Consider the following 11743-nt stretch of genomic DNA (forward strand, 5'->3'; position numbering starts at 1 on the left):
AAAACAGATATTAGATGTCTTGGTGGCTAGAATCAGAAGAATGTCCTTATGAAGTAGATTAAGACAACCTCCATTCAGTTTTTCCAAGAAAAGGAGACAGTTGCCAAAATCATAAGATTAATATAAAGAGCCTGAGCCACCTCAGGATACAAGGTCAGAAGAGGAAAAGACAGCAAAGAAGGGAAGAGAGTGGTGAAGTAAGAATCTTATAGGAATCTTACTATGTTGATATGTTTCTCAAAAGGGGTTCACAGACTTCTGGGTTTCTTTAGTGGTGGCGGGGGAGGGGATAAGAAGTACACCATGGTTATACATTCTGCAATTGCTTTTGCAGGTAAGTTATTTTCTCTAGAAGCAGGTACTGTATTTCTCCAGTTAATCTGTTCTTATATGTAACCCAGCTTGGAAGCAATGAAGAGTGATGAAGAATGATGAAGTGGATCTTGAAGAGAATGAGAAAGTCCCTGCAAAGCATCTACTTTACATGAAGTCATATGATTTCCAGGCAAAGAGACACTGTATCTTCTGGCAAGGGAAGGAAGGTGCTTCTGCCAGCCTGGAAAGTTCAGAAAATATTGAAGGTCCAGTAGTTTTAGGCTTATTCACTGAAACACCTCATTTTTAGCCCTGAAGGTCCCACACTTTTTCTATCAGGGAATTTACTTTGATGTAGATGAACTATTGAGACTATACATTTAGTCATCTTTCTATTTCTTCCATCCTTAAAATCATATCCTGGGCTGATTTTCAGTAGCCTCTCCTCTTGCTGGAGGAAATTAGAGTCTCCTTTAAAGCTACCATGAAGGACTTCTGCCTTTTACATCACTTTTTAAGTTAAAGTTAGTTGGATGGCACAAATCTATTTTCTTTTTGCAAGGTTCCCAGTGCCATCAAAAATCAGTCAACCCACAACACAGTTCTTAACATTACCATGTCCCCATGCCAATCAAGCATTCCAGCCTCTCTCTATTTAAGCATTTTCTTTCATCTTTACCTCATTCCAACTAACAATGGGAAATCTTTAGTAATCATATATCACAGTTACTGTGTGGCATGTGTTATCACCACCCTATTTGTCATCAGCAATGTGGTTTCTGTTGTTTTCAGACTGGTATGCAATCAAAAGACAAAATATCACCCTGAGAATTTACTTCCAAGGGCCATTTCTTATATCAACTGTCTTAGCTCAGAAACAAAACTACACTGTAAACACTATATTGGAGAGTGTAATATCTTGCCAGGAGTGAAGGTGGGGAATGGAGAGTGAGGCAGAGGAGTGCATTACTGAGCTGCCACCAACCTCGCCACAAGCTGATTGCTCAGTATCCCAAATATCTTTCAAAGGACTCTATTGAGCTAATTCATCTCAATACAGATCACAATTGGGGGGTTGTGAGGGAGAAAGATAATTTATCTGATGACTCTTTATCTTCCATTGGTTAAAGTCACACCTCTGGTGAGTTGATTTCCTTATACTCCCAGGTTGCAAATGTGTAATTATCTAAGCAGGTGCCATATATTTCATTCCTCAGAAGTAACAGGGAAGCCTCAGAGCCAGAGCTGAATGGTGTGCAACAATGCCAGCGAAGGCATGAGGTGCAGTGATGTCAGGATGTGTCAGGAACAATATAAAAGACTAAGAACAGTCTCTGCAGCAGGCCCTGCAACCTGGGGCAAACAGGGTAGCAGCAACAGAAGCAACTTGGTTCTGCAACCTCAAGAATATCACAAGCAACTCCTAGGGACCTTTGGCTGGCTGGTCAGATAGCCATTAAGGCAAATGCATGAATCCAGGTTGACACAAACTAAATTTGATACAGTGAGGAAATATTTATGGAGTCTGAGAAGAAAAGACCAAGGGATATAATGAAGAAAAGCAAGAGAGTATGCTATCTTGGAGGAAAAATGAAGAAAATATTACTAGGTGAAGAGAGTGGCCATCTGTGACAAATGTTGCCAATAAGGCAATGGATAGAATATCAACAGATGGAGTTGGTAATGTAGAGTCAGTTCTTTGGAACTTTGATAAAAGCCATATCATTGGAGTTATGGAGGACAAAACCTAATTGGTATAAACATTCAGGAAAAGAATTAGTAGTAAATATAGGAAAAAACTTTTTTGAGATTTTTTGAAGGTGAACAGAAAAATTGGATAGCAGCAAGAGAAGGATGAAGTCTGAAAGACCAGTTGGAGGTTCTGACTCTGAGTGGTTGTGTGCACCATACTTTCTCCCTTACGGGCCGAAGATGAAGCTGGTGCCAACCATAGAATACAGTCATGTCTGAATGCAAGGAAGTGGACTGGTTGTTGTCATTTGTTTCCTATTACATTTGGCCTTTTAAGATGTTAGTATCTTCATTCTTATGTGGCTGGTTGTATAATCCAACCAGTAATGTATATGAATCTGCTATTTCCTAATCTTAACCACAATAAATCAAGCCATTTAGAGGTGCGATTGTGTGTTACAGTACACAGAGGGGCAAAGACGACTAAAGCCCTCCATCTGTGTAAAGGCCAAAGGCTAAAGTGGACATTGATGCAAATCTACTTATTTTCCTGTGATAGAAGTGCTATAGAAGTGATAGCAGTGCTATAACCATAATTTCAAATATTTGATTGCAGTTGGATTGATAGGGTGCACATCTTCCCAAAAATATCAAGTAAATAATACCAACAAAATAAGGGATCCGAGAAACCCACCACCACAATTTCTGCCAATAAATATATTCATCATCTCCAAAAGTTTCCTCCTGCCTTTTTTTTTTATTCTGTGTGTAATAAGGACACTGAACATAAGAGCTACCCTCTTAGAAAAAATTTAAGTATATAATACAGTATTGTTAACTGCAGGCACCATGCTGTAAGGTAGATCTCTAAACTCGTCAAGTTGTGTACATTAAATATGTACAGCTTTCTGTTTGTCAACCATACCTCAGTAAAGTAGTTTCTTCTAAAAATCAATTTAAAAAACTACCCTGAGGAAGGAAGGAGAAAAAAACAATGAAGACCTGAAAGACAGAAGCTGTTAATGCTACAGAACTTCCTTTCATTGTCTCATTGCAATGAAAATGGCTCACCAGCCATGCAGGTATTAAGTACTGACATCAGAATAAATACATGACTAATAATATTTATCTTTACAAATCATACCTGACAGGGCTGGCAGTTTTAGAGAGATGGAAACTTAACCTAGCCTGGGTGAGATGCTTTATTAAAAGACAAACTCATGGAATCTAGCACTAAATGTGGACTTTTCCCTTAAGTCACCCCAAATGCAGACTCGACGTGATATAACCATAATTTCAAATATTTGATTGAAAGTAAATATAAATTGCTAGTGCTCTATCCATAACAGAAACATTATTAATTAATTCATTTAACAACTTTTTAAGTCTTTACACATTGAAAGTATTTAAAATAAAGTTAAAAAACTAAGATGTCTCTCAACTAAAAATTCTAGTCTATGAAGAAACAGTATATTGTAATAAATGCTTTATAAATGCCTACATGAGGACATATAGACATATGAATGAGGGAATATGAACACTGCTTTTCATGGGAAGTCCCATAGAAAACTTGACAAATAAATAGAAGCCTATTATTGATAGAAGCCTTTCAGGAAGAGTGTGTATAGCAGCATGAGAGGCAAGCCTACCTAAATCTGGGACACAATCATTAGAGTTTCTTCCTCTGTAATGACACAATAGCTATAGCAACCCTTTAAGGCATGCAATGATTAAATGTCAGTTTTGTAAAGCACTTAGGAATGTAGATAGGTTAGTCAAATTGTGAAGTTGTGTTTGTTTAGAGCTGAGATGCTAGGGAATAAGATAACTCTCAAACCGGTACTTGAAGCTAGAGAGAGGTCTCCTGGGGTTCCTAGACCTTTAATGAGGGGTTATTAAATTAGTGTCTGGTCTAGGAGTATTGGCAGAGAACTATACAAGGTGACTGTCCCGGATGTTTGGGGCCTAAGGGACACCTGTTTATATTAATAATTGAACGTACGTTGCATTTTGCTTATAATAATAGTTAGACGATTTATACATTATTACATTTTCTTGTATTTCTTGATGTTGTATATATATTGTCCCATTTAATCCTCACAACAATTTTATGCAACAAAGACCGTTATCTCAATGATAGAGATATGGAAACTGAGCTTAAAGAGAAATGAAGCAATTGCCCAAGTTGAGAGAAGTAGTTAGAGTCAAAACTGGAGTTTGAAAATCAGACTATATTTCAGATGCCTGAAAATTGCTGGTATCTGTTTCTTGGCGTAGTTCTAAAAACAAAACAGAAATTAGCAGCTTTTCTTAATATCAGGATAAGAGCAAGACTTCCAGCAGGGCCCATCATATGGTAATGAGATCAAGAATGCAGTCAACACTCTTCTCTGTGTGTCCTTTCTCCCTTCCATGCTCTTTCTTTTGCATGCTTTTTATGCAGTTGACCTCAATTTCTCTCTTATCTCCCTCAAATTATCTTCTTACACTGGTCCATGGGGGGAAGTAGAAGGAATTCAGAAGGATATCACTCCAAGGGCCGTTTTCCTTTTATTGTTCTAATTCACAAAGCATTACAACATAGATAATTTTGCTTTAATCATAATTTCACTCCACTCTGAATGAATTTATAGCAATTTTTCATTAGGTCAATCTCTGTAGATGTCCTTTTTGTCCTCTGTAAAAGGCAAAAGCAACTCTTTGTCTTAAAGAGGGCCATTAGGAAATCACTTTCCCATGGCCAAGCCATGAACAATGTAGATTAATTTGAGTGGGAAGACTTGGCTTTGCAGAACTTGAGACATGCATTTTGGTTTCTATAAGCCTTCTCCTCCACCTCTTGTCTGGGACCATCCCCCACCCAATTCTTTGAATGCTAGAAGTCAGGCCTAGCATAAGTGTGTATAAACTTTTTACTTGACCTAAAACTGTATAAGATTCATCAACCATTCATTGTCCAGTTGCTAAAGACCCCATCCAGCTCTAGAGTGTCACATATTTAGAGCATATTCTCCAGTTAATTCAGAACAAGCCTTGGAGCCTGGCATTATATGTCAGATATTTTAAACCAGATTTAGATCACTCCTTTGGAACCTAGAGTCCTATAGAGGCTTAGTTCCAAATTAATAAACCCAGGGATTCTATGGAGCAGTGTGACCTTGCACAAAAATTCTGTATTTACAACAAACTATCATTTGCCATTTCCTTCCCAAAATCAAGGCTATTTGATATTAATATCTGATGCAAAGCTACCTAATACATAATGATAATAATAAATACTCTCATCTATCGAGCTCAATAAAAATTATGTAATTAATTGCATTTACTATTTGCCAGAAATTTAGTCTTTCATTTATTCATTCATTTATTTTGTATATAAAAGGGCTTACAATATTCTAGGCCATGTGCAAAGTGCTAGGGTTAAACAAGTCAAGAAGAACAATGCCTTTATGGTGCCTGCAGTGAATAAGAAAGACAGGCATTGATCAAATAATCATACAAAGACACCTAAAACTGGTTCTGTGCTGCTGGATTTAGTGTTATGTACATTATATACTTGAATCTTTACAAAATCTCTGTGAAGTAGGTATCACACTCACTTTATAATGAGGAAATAAAGATTCAGAGGGGTGAAATAACTAATTTAAGGTCACACAGCTGGTATAGGCCAGAGGTGAGATTTTACTTAATTTTCCGCATAGGCGGATGGCAGTCGGATCAGCCTAAAGGTTAAGAGCAGGCACTTTAAATTTATGTACACAGACTTTGTTAAAACTATCAGGAAATGACATACAGAGGCTTTTAGATTTTTTTGTATTAATTTTTTTTTAATTATCTAAGTGACATTGGTTAATAAAATCAAATAGGTTTTAAGTGTACAATTCAATAATATATCATATATATTGCGTATTCACCACCCATAGTTAAATTTCCTTCCATCACCAAATATTTGACCTCCTTTATCTCTGCCTACCTCCCCACTCTCCCATTTCCCTTTGGTAACCATTAATCTAAGCATTATAAGTCAGACAGAAAAAGTTGTGACCCATATAATTTCACTCATATGTGGGATATAAAACTGAAAGCAACAAACAAAGATGACAAACAAACAGAGATTCGTGGACATGGGCAGTGGATTGCTGATAACCTTTTAACTGGCAGCAAAGCTTTTTAGAGACCATCTCAGGACTCTCCCTTATGTCAGCCTCAGGTACTAGTTATTGGGTCTATGGAGCAGGGGAAGGCATTATGGGACATGCTGAGGTGTCTGTACCCCAAAGGTAAAATTGTAGAGGCAGAGACCCCAGATCTCTTCCACTGGATGACTAGCAATTAGGTGACAGGGATTATGGGAGGGAGAAAGCTCCAAGCTCAGAGCAGCTGTTGGGAAAAGGCAAAAACAACAAAGCCAAAGGATGCCCACAATCCTAGATTTAAGTCCAAGTTTAATTCTATTAACCCTCTGAAGAGAGATTTCCAGCTCCAAGGCCTGTATACAATGTTTTTTGTTTTGCTTTAACTGCTCAAGGCTGTTCGTGGTCCTGAGTACCATCACATCAACTCAGGGTTTCTGATAGAGACAGGTGGGAACCTCTGCAAGAGAGATGTGCTGACTTCTTGATCAGAACCTTCTTGTTATTGGGGTGAAGGGTGAGGTGGACGGAGTGGTCTGGATAACACAGTTTCTTGTTCAGTCCATGATTTGTGGTCCTGATGAAGAACTTTGTCATGGAGCACATGCTGTACATTCAAATGACCTCCTCTTTCAAAGCAGCCAGTCAAACAGGATTTACTAAAAACTTCAGTTGACTAATATTAGACATGATATTCTAAAATGGTAACTCTGAACTCGTGATTTGTTATCTTTGCTTTTGGGCTCAATGGACAGGATCTGTAACTTTCAGGCACACAGTTTTGGCAATGACCCCCTTCTTACTGATAGACACAGGGTTCTGATAGACATAGGGTTCTGAGATCCTCAGAATTTATGCTAAGTGGCCAATGTAAATACATCTAATAGGGGAAACAAGCTTTCCAACTAGAGCTGCATGTACAGGATTCCCAGCTCCCCACCCTGCCTTCTTACCTCTGAGTTCTTCATTCTCTCTTGTCTCAGTTTATGGAAATGACAGACAGCAATGACTACGACCATTAAATTCCCAATTGTCTTGATGGCCATAGATATAGGCAAGACACTTTCTGAAAGTTCTATCTTGGCTTTTTCTATTAAATCTGAGTGTTTCCCACCAAGAATACCCTATTTCAATTCTTCAAGGATTGTATAGATGTTTTAAGACTGAGCAGGCCAAGGGCAAGGCTAGTGATAGAGTGACACATCCTTCAATTTCTGGGTAAAATTCCTCCTAGAAGTTTGGAAGTAGCTTTAGAAAAAGCTCTACAAAAAAACTTAGCTTTTCTCTGAGCTGCACCCTGAGAAACAGCCTTCTTGTCCACATAGGAAGGAGAGAATCACACCTTATTCCCAAGGTCTCTGACATCCACCCTCACCTCATTCCATTGCAGCTTATCAACTACTTGTTATCCCACAGGCCTCAGACATTCAGGTACCCCAGTCCTCTCCCTTCCTAGGAGTCAGCTGTAAGAATCTTTTGCCCCTTTGTCTTCTTGACTCATTTATTTAACAATATATGTTGAGTACCTACTATATGGTAGATGCTATATGTTCTTGGAGCTGGAGATACATCAGTGAACAGAACAGTCCCTGAATCTCAGGCCTCATGGAGCTTATATCCTAGCAGATCACCTGCATTGGAAATGAGTGGCAGGCTATTCCACCTTTACAATTGATGCTTGAGAAACCAGCACTAGAAATTATACTGAACAGCTCTCCTGGGTTTGGCAATGCCAAATTTTCTCTCTAGCTCAAAGCAAAGACACACATGAAGAGAACCAAGAGAAAATTATCACTCCGTGAGCTGCAAATAAGTGCTAGATAAATTCAGCACACAGTGTTGTCCTATGAGTTTCCCACCACCCACTCCCCTTTCTACTTCTTGGTATATGAGCTGGTTAATATTAAATTTGAGAGAGGAGGGCCAGTGTTAAGGTGAATGTAGTTTATTTATACATAATATTTTTACTTATAATAAGAATATAGTTTTTCCTTAGGTTTAGAAATGAAATGGGGGCGGGGGGAGAGAATCCAGTGGAGAAAAAAAGAGAGGTAACTGATAAATGGATATATACATGCATCCTCTCAGTTAGTGTGGTTAAGTCCCTAGGTAAGGAGATGTCACAGTATATATGAGTATGAAATAGTTTGACTCTAATCAGGTAGAGTAATTGAGGGGATTATCAAGGTGATACTTTGATATGCTTTCCAATAGTCTCAGTCCCAAAAACTTTAATTATAGAAGCTGATAGTGCCCCTCAAAGGGGTCATTGGTTAGAGCTGAATCATTTTTAAAAAATTAATTCTTCACCACTAATCCTTTTCAACCCTAAGCCCCAAGCTGACTCACAGGGGTCATGTGCCTCTGGGTCCTTCTGCTGGTCTAGGGAACATCAATCCTTTTCTGCTGGAAGCGCTTTAGGAGGCCCTGACGGATCTGCTTAGACTTGATGCAGTAAACGATGGGGTTCATGAAGGGCGGGACCAAGAAGTGCAAGTTGGCCATGAGCACTGCCAGAGCAGGGTAGCTGTGCTTCTCTACTCGGTGCAACACAGACAGCCCCAGTTTGGGCAAATAAAAAATGAGAACAATGCAGAGGTGTGAGACACAGGTGTTGAGTGCTTTGAGCCGTTCCGCAGGTGATGCAATGCCCAGCACAGTCCGTAAGATCAGGGCATATGAGAGCATGATGAGAGAGGAGTCAAGGCCCAGTGAGAGGAGGATGGAGATCAGGCCAACCAAGCTGTTGATCTGGGTGTCTGAGCAGGCCAGTCCCACAAGGTCACAGTGCAGGCAGTAGCAGTGAGAAAGTACACTTATCGGGGGAAAAAGCAGACGCCTCAGGAGGATGGGTCCTGGGAGGTTGAGCAGGACAGCCCTCACCAGGATGGCGACCCCTACTTTGGCCATGGTTGAGTGGGTGAGAATTGTGGCATAGTGTAGAGGGTCCCGGATGGCAATAAAGCGATCAAAGGCCATGGCCAGCAGCACACCAGATTCCACATAGGTGAAGGCATGAATGAAGAACATCTGTGCTGCACAGAGATCAAAGGGTAGCTCACGAGCACCCAGCCAGAAGAGCCGCACCATAGTTGGGAAGGTGGAGGCACACAGTCCCAGATCAGAAGCTGCCAACATGGACAGGAAGAGGTACATGGGTTCATGTAAGGCTGTATCTGTGCGGATCAAGAAGAGTATGATACTGTTTCCCAGGATGGAAACCACACAGATGAGGTTGACAGGGATGGAAACCCAATGATGAGCAGCTTCCAGGCCTGGAAAGCCAGTGAGAAGGAAGACAGAATGACCAGAAGTGCTGGTGTTGCAAGAGAACATAATGATTCCAGGATGTAGCTGTCTACCCTGAGAGTAAGAGGTATTTGTTCACTTGATCATCACCTATGAAGTTCCCACTAAGTGTGGGCTGAAAAGGAAGAACTTCCCCATAACCCTTTCTTGGGCCATAAAAGAAATCTCATTCTTCTTAGGAGCTCCATTCCCCTCTACATCCTGGCTAATTTAAACTTCTCTTTTAATAAGTAGTATTAAATAAATTTTATAAGTTGATCTCTGCTTATTGCTTTAGCCACTCAGTATCTATCTTCTCTTTAGCCTAAACAACCTCCTTTTTTCACTTAACCTATATCCAAAAGCCTATCTTCAGAATGTCTTTTCAGATGAAATAATGAAAAAAGGAGAATAATTTTCTGTCGAAACTTAGGATGATGTTAAGAACAAGCAGTATAGACTCCATTTCTATTTATTCTTAGAGGCAGATTTTCCACAGTCTGACATACCTGTTGACAAATACAACAGAAAGGACATGTTAAAACAAATGTATTTTCAAAACTATCCTCTGACAAGGCTGGTTGGTTTTTCCTCTGCTATTATTGTGCAGCCAACATTTTCTTTACTTTCTGGAAATGCCTTTGAGGCCCAAAACAGGTTCTTTTGAACATGTTCAATGGTACCAATTTCTCTCCTGGGAATATTAGTTGGCTTAGAAGAAGTATTCAAGAGTGTTTCAAAGCCAAGTCTGGTAAACAAGATGGGAACTCAGATGCATTCATTTTTGTTAAACTCTTTTTTCCCCAACTCCACCTCCACTTCACTGTCTGCTTGAAATTTGCACATTTTCTTCTGACTTGGCCTTGGAGAGAGTCTTGTGGACATAGACTAAGTTCGAAGGCACTTTCCTCTTAATTATCTCTTTTTTGTCCCTCTTACTGTAAAAGCTATTACGACAGCCCTGGGTACTTTGAGGTTCTCCTCAGTTATGGGCGGAGGGTAAGGGTGACAGGTCTTGAGGGACACCACCAGAAGAGAAGCATAAGCTTCCAGAACCCCAGGGTTAATAATGCTAAGCAAGGAGCCCAGAGTGTAGTATGTAAGCTCTTCTATTCATACAACTTTACATACATATTTATGGTCATACATAGTCTCCTAACTTCTCTCTTCAGCAACAGGATTGCATCTTCATTTGTCTACTAAGTATCTTCACACTGGTTTGCATTATAAATTGAACATCCTGGAGAATCACAAATTATAATTTCTCTACTTTCCCCCTTAAGCTAACCCTGCATTTCCTGCCAGGCCTTTCTCCCTTTCCTAGTATCCTCGAAATCTCTGGGGTGTGGTGGGAGGGCGGGTACCGTGAAAACCTAGTATCTCTTTTCACTCTGTAACATATTCCTCAAATAAAATCATCTATATTTGAAATATCCTCTCCTCTCAGAGCCCAGTGAAACTAATCCAGACAAAATCACCATCATTTGCCGAGATATTGTAACAGCCTCCTAACTATCCAGCTTCCTCACTCTTTCTGTATTCTGATTTATCGTCCAAATTTCCATTAGACTCATGGTCAGAATACTTAAGAAAAGGCAAGCATGCACATTTAAGTGAGTACTTGCATAGGGAGTAAACACAGTGATCAGATTTATTTTAGGATGATGTCTCCTATCATAACTTTGTTTAGTGATGCTCACTAGTTCCTGGTGCTGCAAAATCAGGTCTAAGCAAGGTCTTCACACTGTGTCCAGAAGGGAAGGACCTTGTCCATTCACCATCTGTAGCCAATTCAGTCATCTCTCCCATAAACATCACAAACACTACTCATAAGATATCTTTCTACTCACCAAATTTACCATATTTAATAATTCTTAAAATATCTTTATTGTTGAAATTTAAAATACACAGAGAAAAGCCTACGTATTCTAGTTGTAAAGCTCGATGAATTTCCTCAAAGTGAACACACTCATGTAACAAGCACCTAGATCAAGAAACAGAATAGTGTCAGCTTCCTAGGAACCCTCGTGACCCCTTCTAGTCACCCTCTCAATAACCGTCCTGTCTCAATAAACTACCATCCTGTCTTCTAATACCACAGATTAATTTTGCCTGTTAGAATCAGGCAGTATATATTCTTTTCTATCTGCCTTCCTTTTTTTTTTTCTATCTACCTTTCTTGATTCAACTTTGTGTCTGTTTGTTGAAGGAATGAATGAATGGTTTGATTTGTCCACAAGCATTAGCTTACTAAACTGACTTTCTGTTATGTGTCAAGCGCTGTGCTAGGAAATTACATATAGCAAAAAAAAACC

The 11743-nt window shown here is 39.5% G+C and overlaps 1 protein-coding gene across 1 annotated transcript; it reads right to left on the bottom strand.

Moving 5' to 3' along the window:
• Positions 1-8522: 8522 nt before the first annotated feature.
• On the bottom strand, positions 8523-9476 carry LOC102880718 (olfactory receptor 51G2). The gene has a single exon (XM_006905825.1). It carries the CDS (start codon positions 9474-9476, stop codon positions 8523-8525), a length of 954 nt encoding a protein of 317 aa, XP_006905887.1.
• Positions 9477-11743: the final 2267 nt, after the last annotated feature.

This window comes from Pteropus alecto, unplaced genomic scaffold (assembly GCF_000325575.1).
Source record: "Pteropus alecto unplaced genomic scaffold, ASM32557v1 scaffold1001, whole genome shotgun sequence".
Classification (NCBI taxonomy): Eukaryota; Metazoa; Chordata; class Mammalia; order Chiroptera; family Pteropodidae; genus Pteropus; species Pteropus alecto.

What these genes read in the sequence shown, in the direction of transcription:
- LOC102880718 (XM_006905825.1), bottom strand. Translation starts at nt 9,476, where the DNA reads ATGTTCTCTTGCAACACCAGCACTTCTGGTCATTCTGTCTTCCTTCTC.